Genomic DNA, 26,245 nt, shown 5'->3' with positions numbered 1-26,245 from the left:
GGGAGTTGTAGTCCCAAAACATCTGGAGGGCTGAGTTTGCCTATGCCTGGCCTTGATTTAGGAGACCACATTAACACAGAGTTTGATGGCTGAATACAGAGCAAAACTACACCATTTCCAAGATGATGTTCTGGATTATAATTGCTTTGCGTAACCTTTCCTAGATATTTATAACTGTTGCAGGTGGAGAAATAATTTTGGTTGGAACAGACTGACTTGAGTAGGACAAGTAGTATTAGGCACAGGGAGAGTGTTTCCAAAGTGAGCTTCAAAGAATATGTGGCAGTTGAGCACTTTAATCAGTTTCCCCTCATTATTCTCCCGGTTAAGCTATGGGGTAAACAAAAAGAAGCCATGCAACAGTACCTAAGCATCTTTATATGCAAGGTTCCATAAGTGATCATCAGTAGAGGTTCCCGATGCCTGCATTATCTGATCAATATATGTGAACCCTGTGAGATTATTTTGTTTTGAAGATCACGCAATTTGTACTGAATTGCAAAACTAATGTTGTATACAGTACTTTCTGATACTTAGAATGTACCTGCAGTATCATAACTTGAATAACGCCCCCTCTGCCCCACCCACTTTCATTTGCCAGTCTTTCTTGCATGAACAAAATGGTAGAGACAGGCATTTTCAGTATGGGTGGAGCCAAGGTGCCTTTTGGATTTCTAGCAAAGTAGATATTGTAGGTTCCATTTTCCCCCCCCCAAAATCTTGGGACATGCCTGGAACTAAAATATGCCTACTTTGGTTTAATGTATTAGATGATTCTGCAAACCTCTTTTACTTGGAACCGAGTTCTCCATTCTTCCTAGTAATTTAATTAGGATTATGTTCTTAGATACATAAGTCACATCTGTGCATGGTTTGTTTTGTCTTGCGGGGCTGGGGTTCTTGACCAGGGTTTCTTGATTGGACTTGATGTTTCTCTGAATTTTTGACAACTTCCTTGGTTTTTTTTAGTGGCGCTGCACAATATGCTGCCCATTATTTTCTGAGTGTTGAGGTTCCCCAGATCACTTTTCCTGAATTAGCAAAACTAAATGTTGTAAGAATTATTAAGCAGTTATTAAGCTTTGGGAAAAATATTACTGGTAACCAAAGGTTAAAATACATTAATGGTCTTCGGTTTGGTTTTGTAGAAACTTACCTAGGATTCTGCCATGAGAATATTGGTGAAGGAAGAAAAGCTTTCCATTGACATGCTTCTTCCCCTGCCATACTGCAGGTGCAGCAAGAATGTAGGGCAGACATAGGCAAACTCGGCCCTCCGGATGTTTTGAGACTACAGTTCCCATCATCCCTGACCACTGGTCCTGTGAGCTAGGGATGATGGGAGTTGCAGTCACAAAACATCTGGAGGGTTGAGTTTACCTATGCCTGAGGTAGGGAATGCTATAGGCACACACAGTATTTGTGACAGGCTACAACCAGATATAACAGCTTTCATTCGAGTAAACGGAAGGCTGCACTAGTACTCACCCCAGCAATAATTGGACCTACTTCCCAAGCAGTTAATACTGCCATTGTAAACCCGTGGGGATTGGAAACAAAGCTGCTCTTGTCCTTGCAGAAGGTTCATCTGCTCATACATGAGGCCCATCCTTATTGCCATTGATTATAGTCTCCTTTTTGTCACATCCCTTGCCATCCAAGTCTCTCCAAACCCTTGGGAGCAGCGTGGGAGGGGAGGAGGGAGGTTGCAGAAAATAGGATTGGTGGGAAAGTCCTCTTGTGTGTAAACTGACTTCCACTTGTGCATTTTTCAATCCAAGTGGTAATATTGAAAAAGTACTGAAATGTACTTGGAGAATGTTCATACTGATTACAGTTAAACTTCTAAATCTGCAATATTTGCTGAACAGGGTCAACCTTCTGTAGCAACCAAGACCTGGTATACTAGATGCTTTATTCTTTCAATGCAAACGTGTGTGTGCTACGCACAGCATAAAGTTCTCCATTTTTAAAAGTGGCCTGAGAGATCTGCTTTTAGTGTTAAGATGTCATTCTTTCATTTTGTTGTTGCTGTTGTTGTTGTTGTACATTGTTGTTCTCCTTAGACTTTCAAGAAACTTTTTTTTGGGGGGGTGCTCTATGACCTGTAATTGAAAAATACATTGTCAAGCAATATGTTTAATTGAAAACACAAGCAGTCTTTTCTTCTTAACATATTCTTCTCCCATAATTATGGGTTTGTGATGGCATGGGAAATAGTCTGTTTGCAATTAGAATAGTTTAACTCTGTAACTTTCATGCCTTTCATGTCTTCTCTTCTCATGAGGTGACCAAAGTATTGGAGCCTCAGCTTCAGGATCTGTCCTTCCAGTGAGCACTCAGGGCTGATTTCCTTAAGAATGGATAGGTTTGATCTTCTTGTAGTCCATGGGACTCTCAAGTGTCTCCTCCAGCACCATAATTCAAAAGCATCAATTTGGGTAGACGAGTCTAAAAAGCCCGGGACACAAACGTTCATGACCCTCTAGCAGCTATGGCAGTTTATATAGCATTAACTCTAGAAGTGTATACTGTACTCGATTCTGAACAAACTAAGCCTCCTGATCTATATTGTGCTCTAGGGTGCTTAGTTTGGTCCAAACACTTTCAGAGTTAATGCTAAATACATTTCTTCTGGCAAATGAGCCGCCTAAAGATTTGTGTCCCAGGCTTTTTATCTGAAATCAAAGGGGCACATTTGTTGCCAGATATGAAATACATTGGTATTTTGGATGGGGGGTAGGAGAGCTGAAAATAATGCCAATTTCTCACCCTGAATCTATTAGCAAATTCCACTTTAGATTTTGGTATCAGGAGTTATTTATACTGGAAACAGCAGAGGAATAATTACTAATCTCTTGTATAATTTAGCCCTTGGTACCCGCTACCTAATCTACAAACTAGTTACGTCTGAAGCCCTTGAAGATGCCAGATTTGATCCTTTAATGCTAAGTGAAGCTGCACAGAGTTAAGAGTACTGTACTTGCTTTGATTTACTGTAAGTAGTTCATGGATTGAACTGTCATTTACTTATTTCTGAGCCATCACAATTCTCCTTATAGGCTGCCTTGAAGTATAAGAGGACTCCCATGCAAGATGTTTCATTTTTATGAATGGTGTACAGCTCCTTCATATTATACATTGTAGGTTCTGTGTTTTTTCTGTAAGTAAACCAGGTATATATTTATTTATTATTTGCAAAAGTTTCTATACCACCAACATTTAATAAAAACACGGCAGTGAACATCATAAAATCAACAATAAAATTGCATCCATAAAACAAATTCAAAATACATCAAAAATCAGTAGATCAGGCTCATACACCAACATATCTGAAACCCTCCTCAAAGCCTGAGTGAGCAGCTGAGTTTTGAGCAGGAGACTAAATGTCAGTACTGTAGCTGTAAAGAATAAACCTTGTCCCTGAGCTGGAAGCCTAACATGGGTGCTTTGCCTCTGCTCTGTTCAAAAATCCTTTTTGTGCTCTGCATAGACATTTCATTTTTTAAACTGTCTGTGTAGTTGGCCAGTGAACGCATTTACAAGATACAGCAGATCTCCGATTCAGACCGTTTCTCAACTACTGAGACAAAATTGTGTCTATGCTAATGGACACCTTTGTACCTGCCTGTTCTTTAGCTCCCCTATTATTTAAAGAAAGTTATTTTGAGGGACTTGGAGGCAGCTATGATACAGTGGCTAGAGGGAAAGAAAAAGTACACACTCCTCAGAAAATTATTGAGTCAGTGGACTGGCTGGCATATCAAGGTAATTGTGAATGAGAAGCAGGCTAGTGCGTGCTCCTATTTCATTCTGCCCTGCTTGGAGTAATAAACCAGTAGCCTTGGCTTAACCATGTGTCAACCACTGCTTGTTCTTGGGGAAAAACAAGCCTTGATTGCTGGTTTGCAAGCCACTAAGCCAAGGCTCGTGTTTTGTTGCTGCTACCTCCAGGCAGAGCAGGACAAAACAAGCAAGTCAGGGATGCATGTTTGCACTCTGCTCAGTCACAGCCATCTTAACATAGGTGGAAACAGCAGGTGAAACAGTTGTTGTCTTTCTAACTTTTATAATGATAGCACTGTAGATCCCAATCTATGTCAGTTTTGCAAAGACAGCCCATTTTATAAAGCAGACATTATAAGACGACCTTGAGGATCTCTCCTAAGTGTTCTGTGCCCTCGATGCTTCTTCCTTTACTTCAAAAAAAAATATATGCTGCCTTTCCCCCTTCTCTGCTGCAAAAAATTATGGGATGGCAACAGCAGCAAATGTTGCATGGTTTTAGCAGGTAGTTAGGACTCACTGAGCCACAATCCACAGGGTGAGTTCATAAGCAAAAGCAAGCTGCCTCTTCTTGGAATAAGATTCATTTAGAGCAGATTAGAATATTTCTTCTAATTTGGAAAGAGACGGGGGGGGGGCACAATGAAGTTGAAGTACAGCTGATTATTCATACATAACTATGCCTCAACCATATTTGAGGGAGTTTTTGCAGAGGTGGCGTATGTTAGGTGGGGCAAGAAAGTTCCATTAACAGCAATCTTTTGTGCAAGTTCAGTTAGCGCTGATGCAATCCATTGACAGGTCAACCTCATTCACCTCAGTAAGGCTTGTGAGGGTTTTTAGGCAAGCACTACTGAACAAATGAAAGTTGTCCTATTGAAGTGCCTAGCATATTGGGCCCCATAGATTTAAAGAGCATGTGAATCGTCTAGTTATACTGCAACTACAAATTTAATAAATAAAAACAAACTTTTTTAAAAACTGAAAGGCAGCAGTATGTTCAAAGGTCAATTGCCAGTTTAGGTTTTTTATTAAAAAAAATCTTGGAAAAATGTATACCTTATGTTAAGGATTATTTCAAAGTTTCAGGTGGTCTTGAAAAATAATCTGGGAAAGCATCTTGGAATGTGTATTTTGTCCTTCATTTTATTTTCACTCTGCACTAAAGTCTATTGGTTTGGCAACTACTGTGTTTGCAAATTACTGTGTGGGACCATTTGTGTGCGTAGATGTGTGTATTGTCCAGCTTCATAACTCAAACTTGGGTGTAATATTTTACCATTGTATGTTTGCACAGAGTACCACAGGCAGTTGGGATTTCGGTGTCATAATGACAAAAAGCATTTTTGCCTGCATATTTCTCTTTCCCTTCCATCCCCACCCCCCCCCCCCACCTCCCATTACGGCCCAGTGCAGTCATAACAATTAATTGTGATTAGCAGCAGCCTTTGTTTGTTGCCTGAACTTTAGTTACAGTCCCACATAAAGTGAAACCCTGGTTTCAGCTTGCTAAAGTAAGCTCTACTACTAAAGAATGTATACAAGAAAAGACAAGCAAGCCGCCTGATAAGAGCTTGGAGAAGGGAGAAACAGCCTTAATCATAACAAAAAAAATTCCTTCCAGTAGCACCTTAAAGACCAACTAAGTTAGTTCTTGGTATGAGCTTCTGAAGAAGTGTGCATGCACACGAAAGCTCATACCAAGAACTAACATAGTTGGTCTTTAAGGTGCTACTGGAAGGAATTTTTTTTGTTTTGACTATGGCAGACCAACACGGCTACCTATCTGTAGCCTTAATCATGTATAGAGATTAACACCAGGGATAATGATTTAGGTATTCCAGATGCAACTTTGTTTAAATACTATGTCTGCATGGGGCCTGTGTGAGAGGACAATCACGTTTTCACAGGGTCAACATTTCAAGGGAAATCCCATGTATTGTTTTTCCCTGGAGTGCGAAGATAAACAGAAGCATTCCTCCACTAAACTGTGAAATAACATTGGAAATGTCCTAAGGACCAAACAATGTTTCCAAACCAGTTGCTGACCTTGGATGTTCTTCTGATAGTAACCACTGTTTTTCCCCCAACGTTTCATAAGTTGATGTCAAAAGCCTACAAGCTTATCTTGGAAGTAAGCTCTATTGGCATCAATAAGTTATTTTTAAATAAATGCGCTTAGGGCAGAACTGCCAGACATGTCTTTTGCTAGCTTTAAAAATCTGAAGGAACTTCAGTGTTGGCTCTTGAAGGGCTAAGATGAGAGCTTTGATGTTTGTGAATCATGCTTTTAAAAAAAAATGAATGCAAAGAAAATTCAACTAAATTTACGGTGGCATCTTAAAGAAGATCCTATTTTATTTAACTGTAGATTTAATGGTTAGGTTTTAAAAAAGATCGGATTTGTAATGTACCTAATGTAATATCAAACTTATATCAAAATAAAATTATTTTCAATGTGAATAAAAGACTTTTTACCTGATTATATAGCCCTATTGCATTCAGGAACTGGCATGTTAAAAGGAAGCATCTACAGCAGGCATGGGAAATATTTTTTAACCAGAGGGCCACATTGCTATCCAGGCAAACTTCTGGGGGCCACATACCAGCAGTGGGCAGGCCTAGAGGCAAAAGTGAGCAGAACTAACATAGCTTTTCACATTGTACTACAGATTAGTTTCTACATACATCCCTCAGGCAAGCAAGAGTTTTAGGACACATTACAGTCAAGCAAAAACACTCAAAGGGTGCAGAGTATGACAGGGGAGAGTTTCAAGGATCAAACAGATCCCAGCAACCCTTGCTCAGGACTCTCTTCCTATCATCTCATACCCAGTTATCCCAGTAACCTTCCAAATGTCACAGTTGGAATAAGACATATTTTCATTGCACTCTCATAGGAAAAAACTTACAGGTTTGACAGTACCAATGTAATATATATCAAGTTCTTCACAAACAGATTGAGTACCGCACAAGAGACAAAGTCAGCTTTGCAATATCTAATCTTTATTTTAGCTTTCACGCCATCTTACCTTCCTGCCGTTGTAACAGCAGCCATCGTATCCTTGGCCATGTGATTTTCCTATTCTTAAGCCAATAATAGTATACCCACCAATAATTGTATAGCATCAAACTCAATTTAGTATTCCAAAGCTAATGAATTCTTCCCACATAATATTTTCAGCACCAGCTGCATCAACAGACACCAGGCAACAATTACAAATACACAGAAGAAATTCAATAGAACATAATCCCTTAGTGTGCATTTTCCTCTACTAGATGCTTCACAGCACTTGTCAGTTTGACGCACATGGTTATTCAGGTTTGCTTCTGATGGCCAACAAATTACCGTAGTTGCACGCACTTGAGCACTTCTGTCCAAGTACTTGAAGTATGATTTCTTGCACTTTCATGAAATACTTTTTGCTTCATAAAAGGCATAGTGCTGAAGTCTGTGCATGTTGAAGGATCAAGGTTCAGCTTCCCACATATTGAAAATCAAGTGCCCCTCAGGCACCATCTTTTTGCACAAGAGTCAAAGTTTATTTGTATCTATTAGGAAGTACGTAATCTCCCCTGAGTTCAATGGGGCTGACTTCCAGGTAAGTATTTACAGGACTGCAACCTAAGCAGCTCCTTAAAGCACTGCAGTGGAAGTTATTTCTAGAGCCGGTCACTTTTCTGGATGATTGAGTTGATTTATATGCCGCTTTCCCACAAATAACTGTGCCCAAAATGGCTAACAGCGAATGTTCAAAACATCAAAATACAAATATACAAAATATGCTAGTAAATTAAAAAATGACGCCCAAAAATGTTAATAAGTCACAATGAAAGTAGAATGGATACTAAAACTTATGCAGAAATGGCAAAACTTACCAGAAAAATAAGAAATCAGTCTAAACTTTTTAGAAAAGAATGGAAATAGTTTATTGAATATTTACAAATAAACTCTATAAAAATATAAGAACATTGGCAGGATTATTGTAATAACCTGCAGTTTAGTATACATTTAAAGTAGAGGACTAAACGATTAAGTTAATTTTGAATATGCAGAAAATAAAAAAAATAAATTTAAGGAACCTCAGAAAGAGGGGGAAGGAAGTTGAGTTTAATGTCAAAATGATTGTAACATTATTGAAATGTATAAAATTGAAAATCAAAAATAAAACGTTTAAAAAGGTAAATTCGAAAATGACAAAACTCAAGCAATTTAACAATAAATTCAATTATTACCAAAATAATAGAAATCTAGGTTTAAGTACATAAAGACCAAATCAAAAACGACATTGTTAGCCGACATTGCAGTTGTCTGGTACCAGTCTTCCTGCACCCCAAGGAGCCTGGAATAAAAACACAGTTCAGGGCGGAGGGGTCCTTTCACCAGGCCAGGCGACATACCGCTGGTTGAAATGCACTTCGGAGTGAGTGGGAGCCTACACCACACACAACTGGAGCCTCGACGCTTTGCGCGCGCACCCACGCAAGACGCACCTGACGCAGCAGCAACCACGCGTGCGCAGCAGCGGACGCCTCTCCGGCTTGGAATCTGACACACCTCCAGACCGGAAGTGGCGCGTGCGTCGGCCTTCCCGCGCCCGACGCGTCCCCGGCGCCGAAGCGGATGCGGAAGCGACCCGGAGAAGTTGCTCTGCCTCACGCTTGGCAGTCACGCGACCTGGTAGACGGGAGGGGGAAGGAGCTCGCTTAAAGGCAACGACGCATCTGCTCGTTTAAAGGGAGGGCGGCCGTTAAAGGCGTTGAACCCGGAAGAAAGAGGAGGTGCGTATGGGGGAAGGGGGGGGGGACCCGACAGTTAAGAGGCCTTCGGGAGACCGGCAAGGGGGAGGGAGGGAAGGCAGGCAGGAAGGCGCCGGGTGTTGACCCTCGCTTGTCGCTGTGGGACCAACAAGTGGGTTACTGTTACTGTTATTATTATTATTACTAATTATTAGGACACGCTTAGTTCATTCCGTACGCAAAAGAAGGAGTGGCGATATATAATAATTTATTATTTTTAACCCCCGCCACTCTGGGCGGCTTGCAACAAAGATTAAAAATACATTAAAATGTCACACGTTAAAAACTTCCCTGTCTTCTCCCTTTCCTGATAATTTCGGAGCTAAAGCCGACAGCCGTCGGCCCTTGTTTCCTCAACTGGGTTTGGGCGGCGACGGCGGGACGTTTCTGGCTCCATCGGGCTCCTGCGCCAACTTGAATACAATACTGGGAGGGGGGCTGGGCAGGTAAGCCCCCCCACCCCGCGTTATCGATCACACCATTTGAATGGCAATGCCCGTCGAGGGAGCCCGACCCCTTCAAATACAGTATTTGACTGAGGGAGCTGAAGGGACCTCTGCCCTAGAAGAGTCGGCTCCTGTGCAGGGAGATAATGATGGCGCGGCGATTTGGTCATCATTAGCGCTGCTGATGACATCCTCTGCTTCTCTTTCTCTTTCTCTTTCTCTCCCTCTCCCCCCCCCCCCCACCCCAATATATAAGTGCCAAATGGTATGTATTTGGTACATTTTTGCTTTCACCTTTTTCTCTTCACGTGGGCGTCCAGGAAAGAACTTGGGAGAGTCACAGCCCCACCTTGGTAGATAGACCGTGATAAGATACTGCTGGTGTTGTATCACCATGGACACTTGAGAGAGAGAGAGATTTTGGTTTTGGTTTCTTATTGCTGGTGGTGCACATGACTCCCCCATAAGCCGCAGGAGCACACATTCTTGATTATGATTATTATTCTTTCACCTGCAGGTTCCAAGGTGGGTTATGACAATTTAGAATTAAAAACAGCTAAAGCAGATTACACAGGGACGCGGGTGGTGCTGTGGGTAAAACCTCAGTGCCTAGGACTTGCTGATCATAAGGTCGGCGGTTCGAATCCCCGCGGCGGGGTGAGCTCCCGTCGTTCGGTCCCAGCTCCTGCCCACCTAGCTGTTCGAAAGCACTCCTAAGTGCAAGTAGATAAATAGGTACCGCTTTATAGCGGGAAGGTAAACGGCGTTTCTGTGTGCGGCACTGGTGCTGGCTCACCAGTTGCAGCTTCGTCACGCTGGCCACGTGACCCGGAAGTGTCTTTGGACGGCGCCGGCTCCTGGCCTCTTGAGTGAGATGAGCATGCAACCCTAGAGTCGGTCACGACTGGCCCGTACGGGCAGGGGTACCTTTACCTTTAAAGCAGATTACAATCACAAGAATGGGGTAGGCCAAAGGGTGTGTGACGAAGCAGAGGAGGTCTAAAGGAAATGACTGAGCTTATCTCTGGCAACTGAAGGGCGGATCTATCTTAAGGTTGCAAAATCAGGAAATATAGTATATGTATTCTGCAGTGTAATGTAAAGCACTGAGTCGTTTCAAAGGAAGAGTAGCTGTTGCTCCTTTAACCCAGATATTGCTCCAACCTGATAGCCTTTTTTCTTTTTTTGCACCAGATTGGGTCAATCCAATTAAGCCCATGTATAAACTCTTCTGCACCACTGGACTTTTCATCCAGCCCAACATTATCTCCCACCAACCCCTTTGGGGTGGGGTTTAGCATTTGCCTGAAGAAGGGTTCTAGTGAACTCAAAAGATTGTTCACTTTTTACATTTTTTAGTTGCTCCAAATAAAGACTTTGGGTAGTAGTCAACTTAGTTTTACTTAGAAGAGGCCCATTGAAATCAATGGACTTAATAATGTAAATTACTTTCAGTGGGTCTGAGTAAAGCTTAGTTTAATGCCCCACATACTACTACTCTTGCTATATGAATTGGTTCCCCTAATGGATCAGCACAGTAACCCTTGGTTTTTCTTTTCTTTTTGTGTGGGAGGGGGCTTTTGAAGTCTTGTAACACACTATGTTTTGTATTATTGTCTAGCTTTTGTTTACCATTCAGAGGGAGTTCTAATTACAATATAGATTTTCCTCCTGTGTCTATAGAATCCCTGTAGTATAGTACATTAGCACTCCAGACAAGTGGGTATACCTCGCTACTCAGAATGTTTGTGGCCACAGGAGAAACTAGGTCATTTAAAATCATTGCCTTCAGCTTATCACATACTCTTTTTGGGAGAGTTGTTCTGTTGTCTAGAAAGCCATGGTCCCATGCCTGGGTGTTGGGCTTCACAGATTTGGCTAGTCACAGGTAGGAATTGCTATGGGTTGACATTTCCCAATACCAACTCTGTACTGAGTGACTTTGAGAATAAGCTTTGCAAAGCACCGTGAGTGCCAAGTGTAGCAGGGGTGGTGTAGTAGAAACTTGTTCTCTGCTATATTCACATAGAAGGACAAATTGTTTTGTCACAAAACATGCAACTTTTTTCCCCCAAAGGGTTTGGACTGTTCATTTGAACACTTCTGACAACATGGCGGATGTAAGTATAATTAGCACTATAATGCACATTTTGAAGTGGCTTGTTGAATGTGACAGAGAGCTGTGTACCAAAGTATTATGCCTAAAAGAGTGGCCATTTCCCCTGCTTTCAGGGAAAGCTTATGGTGTAATGGAGGGTTCCAGTGAGTGATTATGAGTGTGAATGGAAGAGGTAGTTAATTCTCCAGTACATGACCTCTTAATGTGTGCTGTAAGTGACTAAGGTAAACAGTTTCCTTTTCTTTCCTCTTCTAGGAATTGAAAAGGTTCCTGTACAAAAAGCTCCCAAGGTAAGGTACCTATGTAGATTTACATTCTGAACTTTTGAGTTTCACATATCAGGAAACCTGTGTTGAAATTTCAAACCCAGTGCTAAACCTGTTCTCTAAATGGGACTTGGGAATAATTATCATTTATCTCAGTGCAACGTCCTTCTAAGTCAGTAATGCTTATGGAGTCAGCCTTAGTAGGATTTAATGTGTTCTATGAATACAGTACCTTGAAAAATTGTTGCTTTCAGGTACCTAAATTGGAAAGTGTTGGGGGTGGGTGGGTGGGAGCTGTGTCCCTCCACTTATTAAGGAACTTCATACTGGGGCTGTAAGATATTGCATGGAGGTACACAGCTTAAGACAGGGAAACTTGCAACACATACAGTAACCTAATAATTAGGTAACCTAATATTAAATGGTTCCAAAGTTTTGACACTACAAGCCGAGACATAATACTTCATTAGAATTTTATCATCCTTTCTCCAAGTAGAATATATGCATCTGCTTAGCTTCAAAGTTTGGTCTGTATTTCCCATCAAATTCTTTTTTGGACCAAGAAAGGGAATAATTTTCTGAACCTTTAAATTCTTCAAAGGGGTTTGAAAATGTTGCGGGTTTTGATTGAGGCATTAATACAGTGCTGTAATTGTTAAATTGCAGGTTGTAATTGTTAAAGTGATTAATTGATTAGCTGGGTAAGGCTAAAAAAAGATGCAGGGGGCACCATCAATGTGAAATAGTTGACAGTATTTCTGGTTAGGTTGCTAAAAATTCTACCTCTTATTTTTCCAGTGTTGAGGGACTCCATGCTATTGTAGTGTCAGACAGAGATGGTGTACCTGTTATTAAAGGTAAGACCTGTGCATTTATCTGGATAGGATATGTGCATCAATTTAATGGAAATATAAAATCCTTGTTTGCTCAAAAGCAAGACGTTTCCTCCTACTTTGAAATAGACAAAAACATGAAATCATTTTCACCTTTTAAACTCTTCCCTTGTGCATCCTGATTCCTAAGGGGAAATTTTAAATATAACTAGGCACACATATCCACTCCCTGTCACCCTAGTCTTCTGTTGGCTTCTAGTGTAGACATGAGTCAGCAGAGATCGCAATGCCTATTCATCAGCTGTGATGCACTTTCCTGGATAGAATAAGTGGAAGAAAAGAATACTGTTTGAGGAAGCTGTGTGTGTAAACCACTTTCTTGGTGCTTTGGTCTTTGGTAACGGTGTGAGCTGGTTTCCTTCCGAGTTACATTAGAAGAAAAAGCTGCATTCATGGCTATGTGCACTCAGTCCTCAAAACTGCAGTCTTCATTGCCATACTATACTGCATTAACCAGTGTAAAATGGCAAATGGTTGCTTGATGTTTACATGCTTTGTATATTTGTGCCTTTACAAATATAGTTGGACTATAACTTCCATCATCCCTGACCATTAGCCAGTGGTGTGGGATAATGGGAGTTGTAGTCCAACATCTTATTGGGCCCCAAGCTTCAAAAAGGCTGGTATATTGCTTGATGATTTAATTTGTATACTGCCTTCAATTCTATTTTGGGGTGGGGAGTGAGGGAGGTACGGTCTAGGCAAGGAAAGGATGGAGATGGAGTTCAGGAAATTCTTCCTGAAGCAGATTATGGATAGTTGACCTTGGAGGGCACTTTAACTCCACTTGCTGAGCATTAGGAACCCACTGGAACACACCTTGGCTTTGTCAACAAGTTCTTCCTTTCACAGTCATGATTGTTGATTATTTTTCTTTAAAAAATGTTAACTGTGCCATCTTTTGGAATTGCACTGTGCTTCAATCTCACTACACTTGCAAGGACTAGTCCCTTGAATTTGTGCTGCTGGTTCAACTAACAAAATGCTTGTTATCTGTGCAAAATGTGTCTGTTACAATATTTGGAGACTGGCTATAGAGTGTCCTCTTGTTCTAGTTGCCAACGATAATGCTCCAGAGCATGCTCTTCGACCGGGTTTCTTGTCAACTTTTGCACTTGCAACAGACCAGGGCAGCAAGCTTGGGCTTTCAAAAAACAAAAGCATCATTTGTTACTACAACACATATCAGGTAAGATGTGTTGCCTTCCTTCCAGAATTGGCAGATGAATGGATTTTGCAAGTAATGTAATGAAGCATTGTATTGGAATGGGAGGAGTGGTGTTCTGTTTCAGGAAGCAATTTGCTCGTGCCTAGCTGTTTTGGCCAATATCATAATCTGGCAGGATGTTTCCTTCACCTTTTTAATTAGTCTAGAAAATTATTGTTAACAGCACTACTTTGCTGATGCATTGTGTGCCAGTGTCTTGTAAAAATCTATTCTCATCCTTACCCCACCAATGGCTGCCAGTAATGTTGTGTAATGTTGGGCTCCAACTGCCATCAGCCCCAGGCAACATGGCCAATGGTCAGGGCTGATAGGAGTTCAGCGACAAATGGAATCTGGTTAGAACCATAAGAGGCTAGTGAACTGCCTGCTGGAAAACATTTACTGTGTGCTGGATTTTGAAATGAAATGTCTTTCTTCTTGTAGGTGGTTCAGTTCAACAGGTTGCCTTTGGTTGTGAGTTTCATCGCTAGCAGCAATGCCAACACAGGTATGTCTTCAGGACTTTGCTGCCTTCAGCACCCATATTGCTAGATTTAAGTTGTAATATGTGGGTACACTTGTGGTTTTTCAAAAAGCTATGTACTTGCTTAAAAGAAAAGGGCCAGTTGCATGAATTGGCAGGCAGTTCCTCTCCAACCCCCAAGTTGTGGATAATATGATAGAAGCAGAGCCTTACAACAAAAGTCACAGTGACAGGACTGCTCCACTAGTCCCCCCACCTTGAAAAAGCCATGTGAGATTTTCCTAGGGCAGGGGATGGGCCAACTGGGAGCAAGGCATCCCTCTTTCTCTTTTCCTCCTTGCCCTGTGGGCTGTGTGGGAGTGGGGAGGGACAGTTTGCCCTTGCCAGAGGTCTAGATTTCCCCCACCTGCATAAAATTATGCAGGAACCCAGCTTCTCCACTCCTGTTAAGGGATGGCTCAGCAAAGGTGATTGTGTATACTGCTGCTTTGGCGCAAGGAGCAGAGTGTGGTCTCAGCACTTGAGCAAAGGGAATGAAAGCTCTTATGGGTCAGGACCAGATCCTGTGTTGCCTCTGCAAGTATCTAGTTTATAGTCAGTGGCAGTGAGAATGTCTTGCTCCTGTGCCAAAATGTTGGCATGAAGTTCAATTTCCCCAAATAATGTATAGACAGGTTATCAGTTCACGTTTACAAATGGATCCCTCTAGTATGAAATATAAACTTTGTTTTTCTATCTCTTCCCTTCCCACTTTGTATATGTGTTTGTGTAGGGCTGATCGTAAGCTTGGAAAAAGAGCTTGCTCCCTTATTTGAAGAGCTATGGCAAGTAGTGGAAGTCTCTTAACCTGGCACTTTATCTCCAGAGTGAAGCATCTCTTGAGTTCTGGACAGGAGAGATTGATTTCTTTTTTCCAACCCACTGCCGTGTAACAAGTGTCTTGGAGCAAATGCTACTTTCTCTTGTTTTAAATAATTGAAACAAGTTGCATATAGAGCAAAATGTAGAATACGATGGGGAGAAGGGGGTTCGGGCTGCAGGTGCATTTGTTAAAACTACAGGGTATTGTGGAGACCAGCTGATGACTCCCATGGAGTTAACTTCAGGCATGCAGAATATATTTCATAGGAAAAAAATACTGTTCAGAATTGGCCACCCCCAGCTCACTTGCTGTACGAGTAACGGGTGTGCCTGTCTTTGAACTACCACTATATGAACAGTGCAAAAATACGTTTTCCCTTCCCATTCTTGCAATGAAGACTTCCTAATATTTGCTCACATTGTGCATCAATGCTAGAAAAGCTTCCCCTCACAATCAGTGACTCATGGTTTGTTTGGATAGAGAAATACTAATAGCCTGGAAGCTTTTTTAAAAAAACAGGTACATGCTAGTTCTCTTCAATACTGCTACAGCTGAGCTCTTACAGAGATCGCATCAATCAGTGTTCTTTTTGCATACGTATTTGTAAAACAGACGGATGAAATTTCTTGTTTTATCCCATTTCTATTTAAGTTCATGTAATTATGTTGCTTTGCTGCTTCATCTTACCTTTATGCATGTCCCTAAACAGATTGAAATAAAAGTGTGAATAAGATGTGTAGCCTGATTATTACCAGAGAGAAGAATCTTGCAAAACAGCCTTCTGGCTAACTTGCTTAGATTTGGATAGTGTTGTTTCTGTGGTGCAGATGTGGAGAGAACTTTGGCCCTCTATATGATGTAGAATTACAACTCGCCGCTGTCCGTGCTTGCTGGGCTGGTGGGACTTATTGTTCAACAGCATCTGAAGAACCCACTCCTGCTTTGATGAGGTAAAATGAAAACCCAGGCAAGGGTGAACTTAGTTGGACACTGTGCAGAGAGAAGAACAGCACAATCGCTGTTTAATTCAGTGGTGCTTATTCTTAGCCCAAGTATGCAGTTGTAACCCCACTTAGCTGTGAGTAAGTCCTGTTGAATTCAATCGGGCTTCTGAGTAGGCAAGGGTAGGACTGCACTGCTATTATCTCTTTGCACTGTACTACCTATGTCCCAGGGAGAGAAGCGTGTGTCAAATTCCAGGAAAGGAAGGAAATGCTGCAAGTATCTGAGCATTGCACAAACATTTGAGACATCGTGACATTTCCCGCTAAAAGATGCTTAAAAAAAACAACACAACAGGTCCCTACTTGTGAAGCTGGACCCTGTTACTCTAGCATAAAGACATGATGTTCTCTTTTCTGTTTATTAGAAATTTTACAAGAGATACAAAATGCATTAAATTTTTTCAGATACAGCCTTGAAAAGCCTTCCTTCGTATGGTCCTGTTCTCTACACCTACCCTGATTCCCAGCACTCACAGTATATTTTGAAATGTTCCTGTTGCTAACACAGAAGAATATTAAATAATAAAACACACAGAGAGAGAATAAAAATGGTTGCTTTACAGGTTTTAAAAAACAACAACTAGTACAATAGGCTGGTCCCCAGTTATCTTACTTTACAGTAATTAGAAGAGCACATTGAATGCTGTTGGCACTTATGCTCATTAACACGCACATATAAAAAGGACATTTCACCAAAATATATTGGCAGTTGCATCTGCTTTTGCATGCTTCCATGGTGACTTTATGTCTTGAGCTTGGTTTCTAAAGAGCATGTGGAAGAGGCTTGGAATTATTGGCATTGTATGCTAAACACATGCCCTCCCATGCACTGCTGCTGGTGTGCTTCCATAAGATTTGGCTGGTCACCATGGAAGACAAAGCTGGACTAGATGGCAGTTTTGTCTGATGCATTTTTCATGATCCAGCAAGTGAGAGAAATAACTTCCTAATGTGGTTTTCCCTGCTAGACCAAAGAGATTTCATTGCTGGGTGCACATTCCGACACACAAGTTCCATTTGTATTAGCCAATGTCTATGGAGATGAATCTTTCCATTTGTGCTGCAGTGCACATGGGAACAAACATTCTCAAACACGGTCATGGGTCACTAACAAATCACAGAAGTCTGTGTGGGACCAGAAGTCCACTTACGTTAGAGTACATAGTGTAAATGGCTGAGAAAACAGTCCATACCAAATGTGTAAGGATGAACATCTTCATAGGTAACACAATGACCCATTGCTATGAGAAGATCCAAGACATTTAAGCTGAAAGTTCATTCATCTGGTGCAGCAGGTGTGTGGGGGAATCACACCATGGAAGTGGAACCTTAGACATCAGCGTATGAGGATCAGCTTTTAGTGAATACGTATGATGGCTTTTAAAGAGGGTTAGACAAATTCAGGGAGCATAGGCCTTCATTAGCCACAATACCTAAAAGCAGAATATCCATCTTTAAAGGTTGCATTCTTCTAGTTCTCAGATGCTGGGAACAAAGATTGGCATCTCCAACATGCCACCTTTGTAGGTTTTCTTTGGCCATCTGGATGGGCTTGATGGGTTTTTGCTTTTAACCAGTGCAGAAGTTCTTACAGTCACAATGACAGGTTTGATGGAGCATTAATTTGAACCAACCTGGGCCTTTGTGGCAGTTAAGATTTGCTGAAGAAATAGCTACGGCCTGAATGTGCCTGAGTCACGCTGGCGTGCTTGTCTCCTTATCTGTGACTACAAAAAGAAAAACCTGGTATTAATATAACAGAGACATGAGTTTATCAAACGGGATTTTTTTCTTCTTTATAATCTTCATTAAGGTGCTGCTCTTTTTTATTGTTCCCTAATCATCCAACTTGGTAGGCCTGCACTGGCAGGTATCAGAAGTTAATCAGGAAGATTAAGGGACCAAGACGAACAGAAATTTCATGATAATTGGAAGAAATATTTAATGTATATGGAATCTAAATCTCAGGTGACACTGGCGGGGTTGAAATAACTCGAACAGCGGGAAAGGCCTATGTAAGAGAGTTAAAAAGTACGCGACTATATAATTTATTCGATACTTACCAAAGGAGTGGACGGAAGTCCAAGGCTCAGTTGAGACTAACTCAGTTATGTATTTTATTTATGATTTGTGAAGTGGATATAATTTGTATAAGGTATGTGGTGGATTTTTTGTTTATGTTTTTTCTGTATATATGTGCAAATATGAATAAAAATTTATTTAAAAAAACCCACAGAAGTTAACTGGTGGCAGCGGTGCAGACAGTTGGCCTGGTTTGTTTATCACGCTAAACCAAACCATAGCTTAGTGCAAGCATGTGGGTTCCTGGAAGGAAGGTCCATGGCCTCTCTGGACATTCTGCTTCTGGGCTGAGCTCTCAAGTTTTGGCTTAGAGTGACATGCAAACCAGGCTACTGTTTCCGCTATGTGCTGCACAAGTAATAACTGAGCCTAAACATGTGCAACTGCTAGGCTTGTAATCCTTTCCTCCTGAGTCCTCTGCTGCCGTCACCCATCGCCTCCAGGGCTGAACAACTATGCCCTCCATGTCCAAGGTAGCCCCCTCACTTCTGTTGCCCTCCTTCCTCAGTATAGTTATGCCCGGTCACCTCAGTGAGCGGGGCTAGATGCCCACACCCTAGTGCACACTTATAAACAAACCGTGGCTACAATTCAGCCTGTGGAGCAGGGATTCAGTTATTTCCTTCTTTATGGTTTGTGTCCCCCTCCATCAATGAAGCTCGAGGGTGGAGGCTACCAAAGTCGTCTCAGATGCAGTGCAAAAGAGCAGCAAATGGAATGGAAAACTGGGTCTGTGTTGCACAGAAGCACCATAACTTCTGCACTGGCTTTTGGATAGGAAAATAGGAAGTTGCCTTACCCTGAATCAGAACATTGGCCCATCTAGCTAACTCAGCGTTGTCTAAACTTTATACTCTCTGAGAGTGGCTCTCCAGGGTCGCAGACTCCTCTGTGTGGAGAGGCTGGGTACGAAATGATATTGTTTAGGTAAAAGCATGTGCTCTATATTTCTGAGCTACAGACCTAGACCTCCTTAGTTTATATATTTGTTTAAAGGCTAGGGATATCACTTTCTCTTTTTACATGCATAGTAAGGCCAGTGAGGAAATAAAGGGTTCGGCGTTACACATTTTCAACATGAAATGTTTCCTTTTATCTTAAATGCACCAAGCGAAAGCTAAAACACTCATCTGAACTTGAGGGATAGGCACTTCCTTACCAGTTTCCATTGCAGTATTTTAATCCATTCATCTGCTTCTACTCCAGTCTTTGCGTAAAGGTAATAGGTTCTCAGTGGGAATACTAAACTGTAAAAAGAAAAATTGTAAAAAGACTTTGTATCACAAGCATAAGCAATACTAGCTGCAGCCAACACCCATTCCCCATTTTACCATAGAAGAACTGAAGCTAAAGTTTGGTTTTAGTTTTGGTTTGTTTTATTTTTTAAAAAACCAAAAATGATCCCATTTTTATTCCAAGTAAGAATTCAAAGCAGCGAACATTAAAAAACTGAACAGAAGGGTCAAAACACCAAAGTAAAACACAGAGCCAGTGGCAAAATAAATAAAACCAGCTGAAAAAGACATTTTCCCTCTGTCACTTCATCAGCATACAGAATTAACTTAGGGTCTTCAGCAGCACTGCTGGCTTTGGCTACATAGACACAACCAGCTTAAAATGTTTCTCTTCTCAATTTGGATCAAAGTTGGATTGCGAGAAAACATGTAAATATGCAGTATATTTCCTAAGAAACTTCAGGATAGATACAGATTCTGGATAATGTAGATTCAGTATACTGCTTCCCAGACCCACAATGGGAACAAACTGGATGCAGAGTAAACAGAGGGTGTACACCAGGCATGGCCAAACTTGGCCCTCCAGCTGTTTTGGGACTACAGTTCCCATCATCCCTGACCACTGGTCCTGTTAGCTAGGGATGATGGGAGTAGTAATCACCAAACAGCTGGAGGGCCAAGTCTGGCCATACCTGGTGTACACACACACTTGAAGGAGAACTGGAGATTTAGAAATATGTCCCTTTCTCATGTGTTAATGCTCAGCATTATCTGCACTGACTGACAGTGGCAGCTCTCCAGGGCTTCAAGCAAGAGTCTTTTCCATCCCTACCTGGAGATGCCCTCTGCTAGCAAAACAGATATTCTGCCATTGAGGGATGCCCATTCCCCCATGCTAAGCCACAGTAAGACAGAAAGCAAGAAGGAAAGAATAAAGTCAAGGAAGGGGCAGCTGTCGTGTAAAGCTGTTGAGACACCAAGGAAAGCAGGAATATCACTCCGTGGAGTTCAGAGAAAGGGCTTGTTGATGGGGCTGGTAAATAGGAAGAGTGGGCATTCACTGGGCTCCTGAGAAGACAGACTAATAAATTTATTGTCTTCATTTGTGATAGTTCACGAGTATTGAAGTAATTTTACAAACACAGTAATTTTCATCTAGGTCTCAACTTACCAAAAACAATTGACTTTGTCCTGGGAATAGTCGAACTGCACAGCTGAGCATTCTGTTAGGTCGAGCGCTCTGATTGGCTCTGTGGACTTAAAAGTAAGTTATCTTTGAAACAATCATTCTTCCCCCTCCCCCTGTAATGAGCAGAACCCCCAACTCCCCAAATAAAGATGCCGAGAAATAAGTGAGGCCCTGTCTGCACAAGCACTGTTACCTACATATGTACTGGCACCCACCTATATAATAAAGAAGCAATGCTTGCGTCATCCACCCACTCCCCATTTTGACTGAACTGACAAGCCAGAAATGACTAAGACTTCCACGGAGTAATGTGAAGCACGTGGGGACCACTGGGAACCATTAGTGGGAGGGCGTTTGCTTGGCAAAATTTCCTTTGGCCCACATGATTTGGAAGGATCTCAACACTCATGTCCATATGCAACAAACTCAAGGGATCAAAACATGGCCGCCCAAGTGCAACTTGCCAACTCACCGTCTGGTCTTTGTAATATTTCAGCTCATTCCTGTGCAATGTAAACCACCTGGTTTTCCAATTCTGAAAGAATAAAGAGGGTGATATTAGAGGAACTTAGGCATTTGAAAAAAATACAAGAATGAAAATGGCAACACAGGCATTGAAAATGAGCTCCCTTTCTTCTCTTCTGCTTCAGAACATGTATATAGTACTAACAACCATATACTTGTTGCTGTGCAGATCATATGTATTATTTTATGATTATTACCAGGGCTTCTTTTCAGCCAGAACTCACTGGAACTCAGTTCCGGCACCTCTGAGGTAGGCTCCATTGCCATTTTAAGAGAACAAGAGATGTTCCTAGTGAATTCCAGCACCTCTTTTTCTAGAAAATAACTATTTTTTAATTAATAAACTATTATTAACTTTGCATTGGCTTTCTACACAGAAGGAAAGGAGAGGCACACAAGTCACTGACATTTCTTACCTTAACTATTCTGCCTTGTTTCGTCAAATATCCTTCTTTTGTGCCTAACTGCAAGGAAAGAGGTAAAGGTTAACCAAAAGGATGGGGGTGAAGGCAGGAACAAGTACACATTAGCCTTGAGCATGGTCATTACACAAGCTGGCGAAGCAAAACACAGCAGGAGCTTTTATGACCTCATAACTGTCTGTTCATTTTATCCTTAAAACTGGGTCACTGTGTTCTCTGCCAAAAGTATGGGCCCCTGTCTACACCTGAGGTAAACACACAAAATAATTCTGTTGGTTCTGATGAAATGACACCCTCTTGTATCACAGATTAAACCAGGCACTTGTCATATTCTCTGAGGTATATGCTGTCAAAGGGTACAGAGGGTCAAATTTTAAATAAATCCTAGGGCAATTCAGCATTGTTTGACTTCCAACAATGTGTTCATTGTATATGTGCAGTAACGTGGCACTAAATGCTGAACTAGGCCTCGATGGCTAACAGCATGATGTGTCTCAGATGGTCAAAGACCATTAATGACACAGGCAAGAAAGCAGAAGTGGTTTAAAAACCCCCCCCAAAAAAACCCTTCCAGGCAATGACAGCCCTTGTTCTCTACAAAGACTATTATTATTTATTATTATTATTATTATTTCACTTTCAATTGTTCCCTCTATGAAGCTTAAGGCAGCATACATGGTCCTTCTCCATTTTTCCCCTCACAGCAACCGTGTGAGGTAGGTTACAATGATAGACTCTGACTGAACCAAGGTCACCCTGTGAGCTTCATGGCTAAGTGGGAATTTGAACACTGGTCCCACGAGTCCTAGTCTGACACTCTAACAACTACACCACACATAGCCAAGCTCAAATAAATAAATAATACTGTGCTTTTAGTAGGGTTGCCATATTTTGAAGAGCAAAAAAAGAGGACACATTTGCCAACTTCTACTTTTAACTTTGGATCGCTTTGACAACTCTACCCATGAAAAGGAGGATGTGTCCTAGAAAAAGAGGTCATATGGCAACCCTACTATGCATTATTTATAATACCTCAAGGATCCGAGAATGAAATTATCAGCAGCCTGAGACTGGGATCACTTATTGACTGAGATAAGATTTGAACCAGGAACCCCTGACGCAGTTCACACACCCTAAGGGCCAATCTAGATGCAATGACAAAGATGCTGTTTGCAAATTGCAGTCAGAGGAAAGGGAGGAAAGGTGACTAGATACAATCAGGACCCAGATTGCAGACATGGAGGAAAACTATAAATCTCCCCCAAGCTGCTACTGAACAGTGAGTAACACTTAAAAGCAGTGACTCACTGACGGCGCGTTGGGGACAAGGTCAGTTTCCGTCTTTCCGGTCTGCATTGCCGTGTGAACCCGCACAGATTCATAAATGGAGGGCTCTTCCACCATCTTCGGATATGGGTTCTTCAATATAATCAGGGTACCTAAAAGAAAGTGAAAGCTAAGTGACCTGTACAGAAAAGGAAAAATGCAGGCACTACCCTGCAGGAAGCACTCAAAAAAACAAATGGCAGATGAGCTGGCAGCAGATCAAGCAATAGTTCAAAAAAGCCACAGGATCAAGCCAATTGAGAGACCTAAATGAATCATATAGTTTAGTCCCTTACCCTTGACACAGGATATTTATTAGAGTACAGTAGACACACAACTTACATGGGGATCAGGGGGTTTGTGTGCAAAGGCAAAATTGAGCAAAGTCAGGAAGACCCACAGAACCAGCCCTGTGTGACTAACCCTACCTCATTGGGCTCTAGGAAGGGAGTGCGAGGCCTCTGCAAAGCCTTCCAGAAACCTTGATGTGAACCTCGGAAAGAGGTGGTTTCATAAGCTGGGTATCACAATGGAAAAGGACTGCCTCCAGGTTGTTGCAAGATGGGCCTCAGCAAGCTGTGGCACAACCAAAGACCTTAGCTCATGGGCAGGTGAGGTCTATGTGTGCCAGCACATCTTGGAGTGCCACACCCTGAGATTACATGTCACTTCTTTGGTACCTCTTAAAACATTGTCCCCCTCAAGCAGACCTTTGACTGGACCAGCCACTGACCTGCCAATGTGGTGCAATGTTCTGTCAGGCAGTTCAGTGGTGGAGGAAGTCTCTTAGGCACCTGGTGCGGCCTGCTGAGGGGCGGGGCGAACTGCCCGGCAGTGCGCGCAACACCCAAAATGGATGCACAGACAGTACCGCCAGGCCTCAGCCACCCTACAGCTGGGGGAATGGAAGCGGGCGGAAAGTGCGGAGCCTGCAGGCGCCCGAGACACATGGCTCGGGTGCGCTGCAGGCCTCACAGTGAGTACCGCCTGCCATTTTGTCACACACCCCCTCAGGGTGACACCCGGGACAGACCACACCCCGCCTTCCTATGCCCCTGAGGCAGTTTCTCCTCTTAGTCGCTGTTATAATGATAGGCAGCAGCCACATTACCCTGAGTGTGACCTGCTTCACCTTCCCTGAGGTAACACAAGAGCTTCGCAGAATTTTAATTGGGCAAAGGAAGGTTTGAGATTTTTAATCTATTGAGCCGTTTTTTAAATCTCCCAGGCTTTGTGGAATTTGCATCGCTTGCGTTATGATCTTGGGAATTATTTAGCTCAAGTGTCAACCTTCTGTTCCTGAGTATTGTTTCACAGACGCAAGCAAAGTGGAAGTGGTACTGTGAAGTTCAACGCCTGTTTTCCAGCTGGTGGCACTGTCCATTTTAGGCACATGAAAGGAGCTTCACAGAGCTCGCAGAATCTGATTAGGGAGCTGGTAAGCCACTGGGCAAGTCTATCATTCAACACTGGAGATCAGATTCACTGATCTCAGGCGGCATTAACTCCTTAACTGTTAATGGATCTAGCAGATGGCCGGGGAGTTGGTGGTGGGGCAAGGATGGAACAATTGTGTGCAAGGTTAATCAAAAAAGAATTAGGGTGTATAAGTGGGATAGGCATTTATTCTGTTGTATTTTTAACAGTTTACAATGGAGGGGAGGGATGAAGGATTTACATTGGGCAGGGAAGTATCATTTTTCTGTTTCTTTTTCTATATATATTTGTTTGCTGAATATACTGAAATGATTGTTCATTCTATTTATATTGTGGTGACCTATGGCTTTCAGCAATAAAGTTTTATTCAGTCATTCAAAAATAAACCAATTACTGTATAATCTAGCTTTTAAAATCAAGCTGAAATCAACAGCTCCAAGATAAAATAAGATAGTTCTAAAAGGTCTGGGAGATTAAATGCATTTTCACCTGATGCTAAAAGCATCTTAATGCAAGCACAAGACAAGTTTCATTGGGGAGGGTATTTTATAATCTGGGCACAATCAGCAAAAAGGTCCTCTGCTTAATAGTCATGCACTTCACCCCTTTAGGTAGGGGAAACTGGAGAAGGGCCTTCCATGAAGAACTTAATGTCCAGGCAAGTATAATAGGGGCTGGTGATCTCTCTCCCACCCACAACGGGTTGTATCTGAAATAGTCCCAACTGCACAAAGACTTCCACTTGTGCAATTGAATTTACCCTCCCTCTCCTTTCCCTGCATAACCCCTAAATCTGCTTGAGATTTGGGGAAAATCCCAGAACAGATTTGGGGTTGGGTGGGGGCAAGCAGAACTCCTTCTGTCAATAGGATGACTTTGATAGATACTATGCAAGTCTTTTATTTGACCATTGATATCCCATTTTCCATCCACGGAGCTCAAGGCCGTATCTACAAGATTCCCAGCTGGTCTCTCACCCAGATACTGCCCAGACGCACACCTACAAACAGCAAAGATAATGTTGCACAGATTTCTGGTCATGTTCTGAGTCTTTGGTTTTATTTCTGGAAGCAATAAACTTGGGAAGCTTTGGGAAAGGGACTTATATTTGTGCTGTTGATTATTCTTCCTCTCCAGCGAAGAAAAGGATAAATGACAGGAAGGTGAAATCACTCCTGACACATAGGACTTATGGTGGTCCAGACCATGCAAAGACAGGAAGAGACAGGGCTGAGTAGAGGACTGGAGTAGAATTAGGGCATGCTAAAGCAGGCCATGGGACGCGGGTGGCGCTGTGGGTAAAAGCCTCAGCGCCTAGGGCTTGCTGATTGAAAGGTCGGCGGTTCGAATCCCCGCAGCGGGGTGCGCTCCCGTTGCTCGGTCCCAGCGCCTGCCAACCTAGCAGTTCGAAAGCACCCCCGGGTGCAAGTAGATAAATAGGGACCGCTTTCTAGCGGGAAGGTAAATGGCGTTTCCGTTTGCGGCTCTGGCTCGCCAGAGCAGCAATGTCACGCTGGCCACGTGACCCGGAAGTGTCTCCGGACAGCGCTGGCCCTGGCCTCTTGAGTGAGATGGGCGCACAACCCCAGAGTCTGGCAAGACTGGCCCATACGGGCAGGGGTACCTTTACCTTTACCTTTAAAGCAGGCCATTGGTTTGTATATGTCCCACATCCACCAACCTCTCACCAAGCAAAGGAATCCTCAGATGGATCTTTTTTTAAACCCCAAAATCTGAACAAAACTAATGTGGGCATGTAGGGAGTTGATTCAGAAAAGGATATCCCCTTCATAAAGGCCACAGGGGCAGGATTCTGTCAAAGTATGAATTAGAGCCCAGGACTGCTCATGGTCCTTGACCAGCTCTGCTGCTTTCAGGTTAGCAAGATATTTTAGTGCTCTTGAATTTCAGTCCCCATAAATCTTATTTGCCAGCTAATCAGTTGATAATTGGAGCCTTTATTTTCCTTCTGGACCAATACCAAGCACTGCAGGGGGGAGAGGACCTCGGTCACCTCTTGTGTTAAATAACAAACCTATTTAGGAGCTGTTTAACAACAGAGCTCAAGTTTCAGGGCACTGAGTCAGTCGGGGCCAAGTCAATGGGGGTTTAACACTCATGTCAGGAAATAGATATGACACTTCAAAGAGATTAAACCCTTT

General features: G+C 42.3%; 2 protein-coding genes and 1 long non-coding RNA gene across 5 annotated transcripts in view; 1 reads left to right on the top strand and 2 right to left on the bottom strand.

The window, feature by feature from the left end:
- Positions 1-713: 713 nt before the first annotated feature.
- On the bottom strand, positions 714-8,318 carry LOC144328849 (uncharacterized). The gene is made up of 2 exons (XR_013394144.1): positions 5,580-8,318; positions 714-5,380 (listed from the first exon to the last, which is right to left on the bottom strand). It is a non-coding gene; the product is annotated as an uncharacterized LOC144328849 (long non-coding RNA).
- Positions 8,319-8,468: 150 nt separating this feature from the next.
- On the top strand, positions 8,469-15,596 carry LAMTOR3 (late endosomal/lysosomal adaptor, MAPK and MTOR activator 3). Of its 2 annotated transcripts, none has more exons than XM_028743386.2 (7): positions 8,469-8,568; positions 11,110-11,152; positions 11,407-11,441; positions 12,216-12,274; positions 13,366-13,499; positions 13,962-14,025; positions 14,774-15,596. In XM_028743386.2, exons 2-7 carry the CDS (start codon positions 11,144-11,146, stop codon positions 14,845-14,847), a joined length of 375 nt encoding a protein of 124 aa, XP_028599219.2. In that variant the 5' UTR covers positions 8,469-8,568; positions 11,110-11,143; the 3' UTR covers positions 14,848-15,596. The 2 variants fall into 2 exon arrangements, with proteins under 2 accessions (XP_028599219.2, XP_028599220.2); XM_028743387.2 differs by lacking the exon at positions 8,469-8,568 and adding an exon at positions 8,618-8,698.
- A 611-nt stretch (positions 15,597-16,207) lies between these two features.
- The window catches only part of DAPP1 (dual adaptor of phosphotyrosine and 3-phosphoinositides 1), a 32,129-nt gene continuing 22,091 nt past the window's right edge, over positions 16,208-26,245 (bottom strand). For both annotated transcript variants that reach the window (XM_028743382.2, XM_077933873.1), the window contains exons 4-9: positions 22,629-22,759; positions 21,315-21,362; positions 20,846-20,908; positions 20,356-20,441; positions 19,109-19,196; positions 16,208-17,594 (exon numbers count right to left, since the gene is read on the bottom strand). In XM_028743382.2, coding sequence (XP_028599215.1) covers positions 17,541-17,594; positions 19,109-19,196; positions 20,356-20,441; positions 20,846-20,908; positions 21,315-21,362; positions 22,629-22,759 — 470 coding nt within the window. In that variant the 3' untranslated portion in view covers positions 16,208-17,540. The remainder of the gene's footprint in view (positions 17,595-19,108; positions 19,197-20,355; positions 20,442-20,845; positions 20,909-21,314; positions 21,363-22,628; positions 22,760-26,245) is intronic.

This window comes from Podarcis muralis, chromosome 9 (genome assembly GCF_964188315.1).
Source record: "Podarcis muralis chromosome 9, rPodMur119.hap1.1, whole genome shotgun sequence".
NCBI classification, from domain to species: Eukaryota; Metazoa; Chordata; class Lepidosauria; order Squamata; family Lacertidae; genus Podarcis; species Podarcis muralis.
The sequence above is the reverse complement of the archived record's forward strand: the minus strand, read 5'-3'. Positions and strand labels throughout refer to the sequence as shown.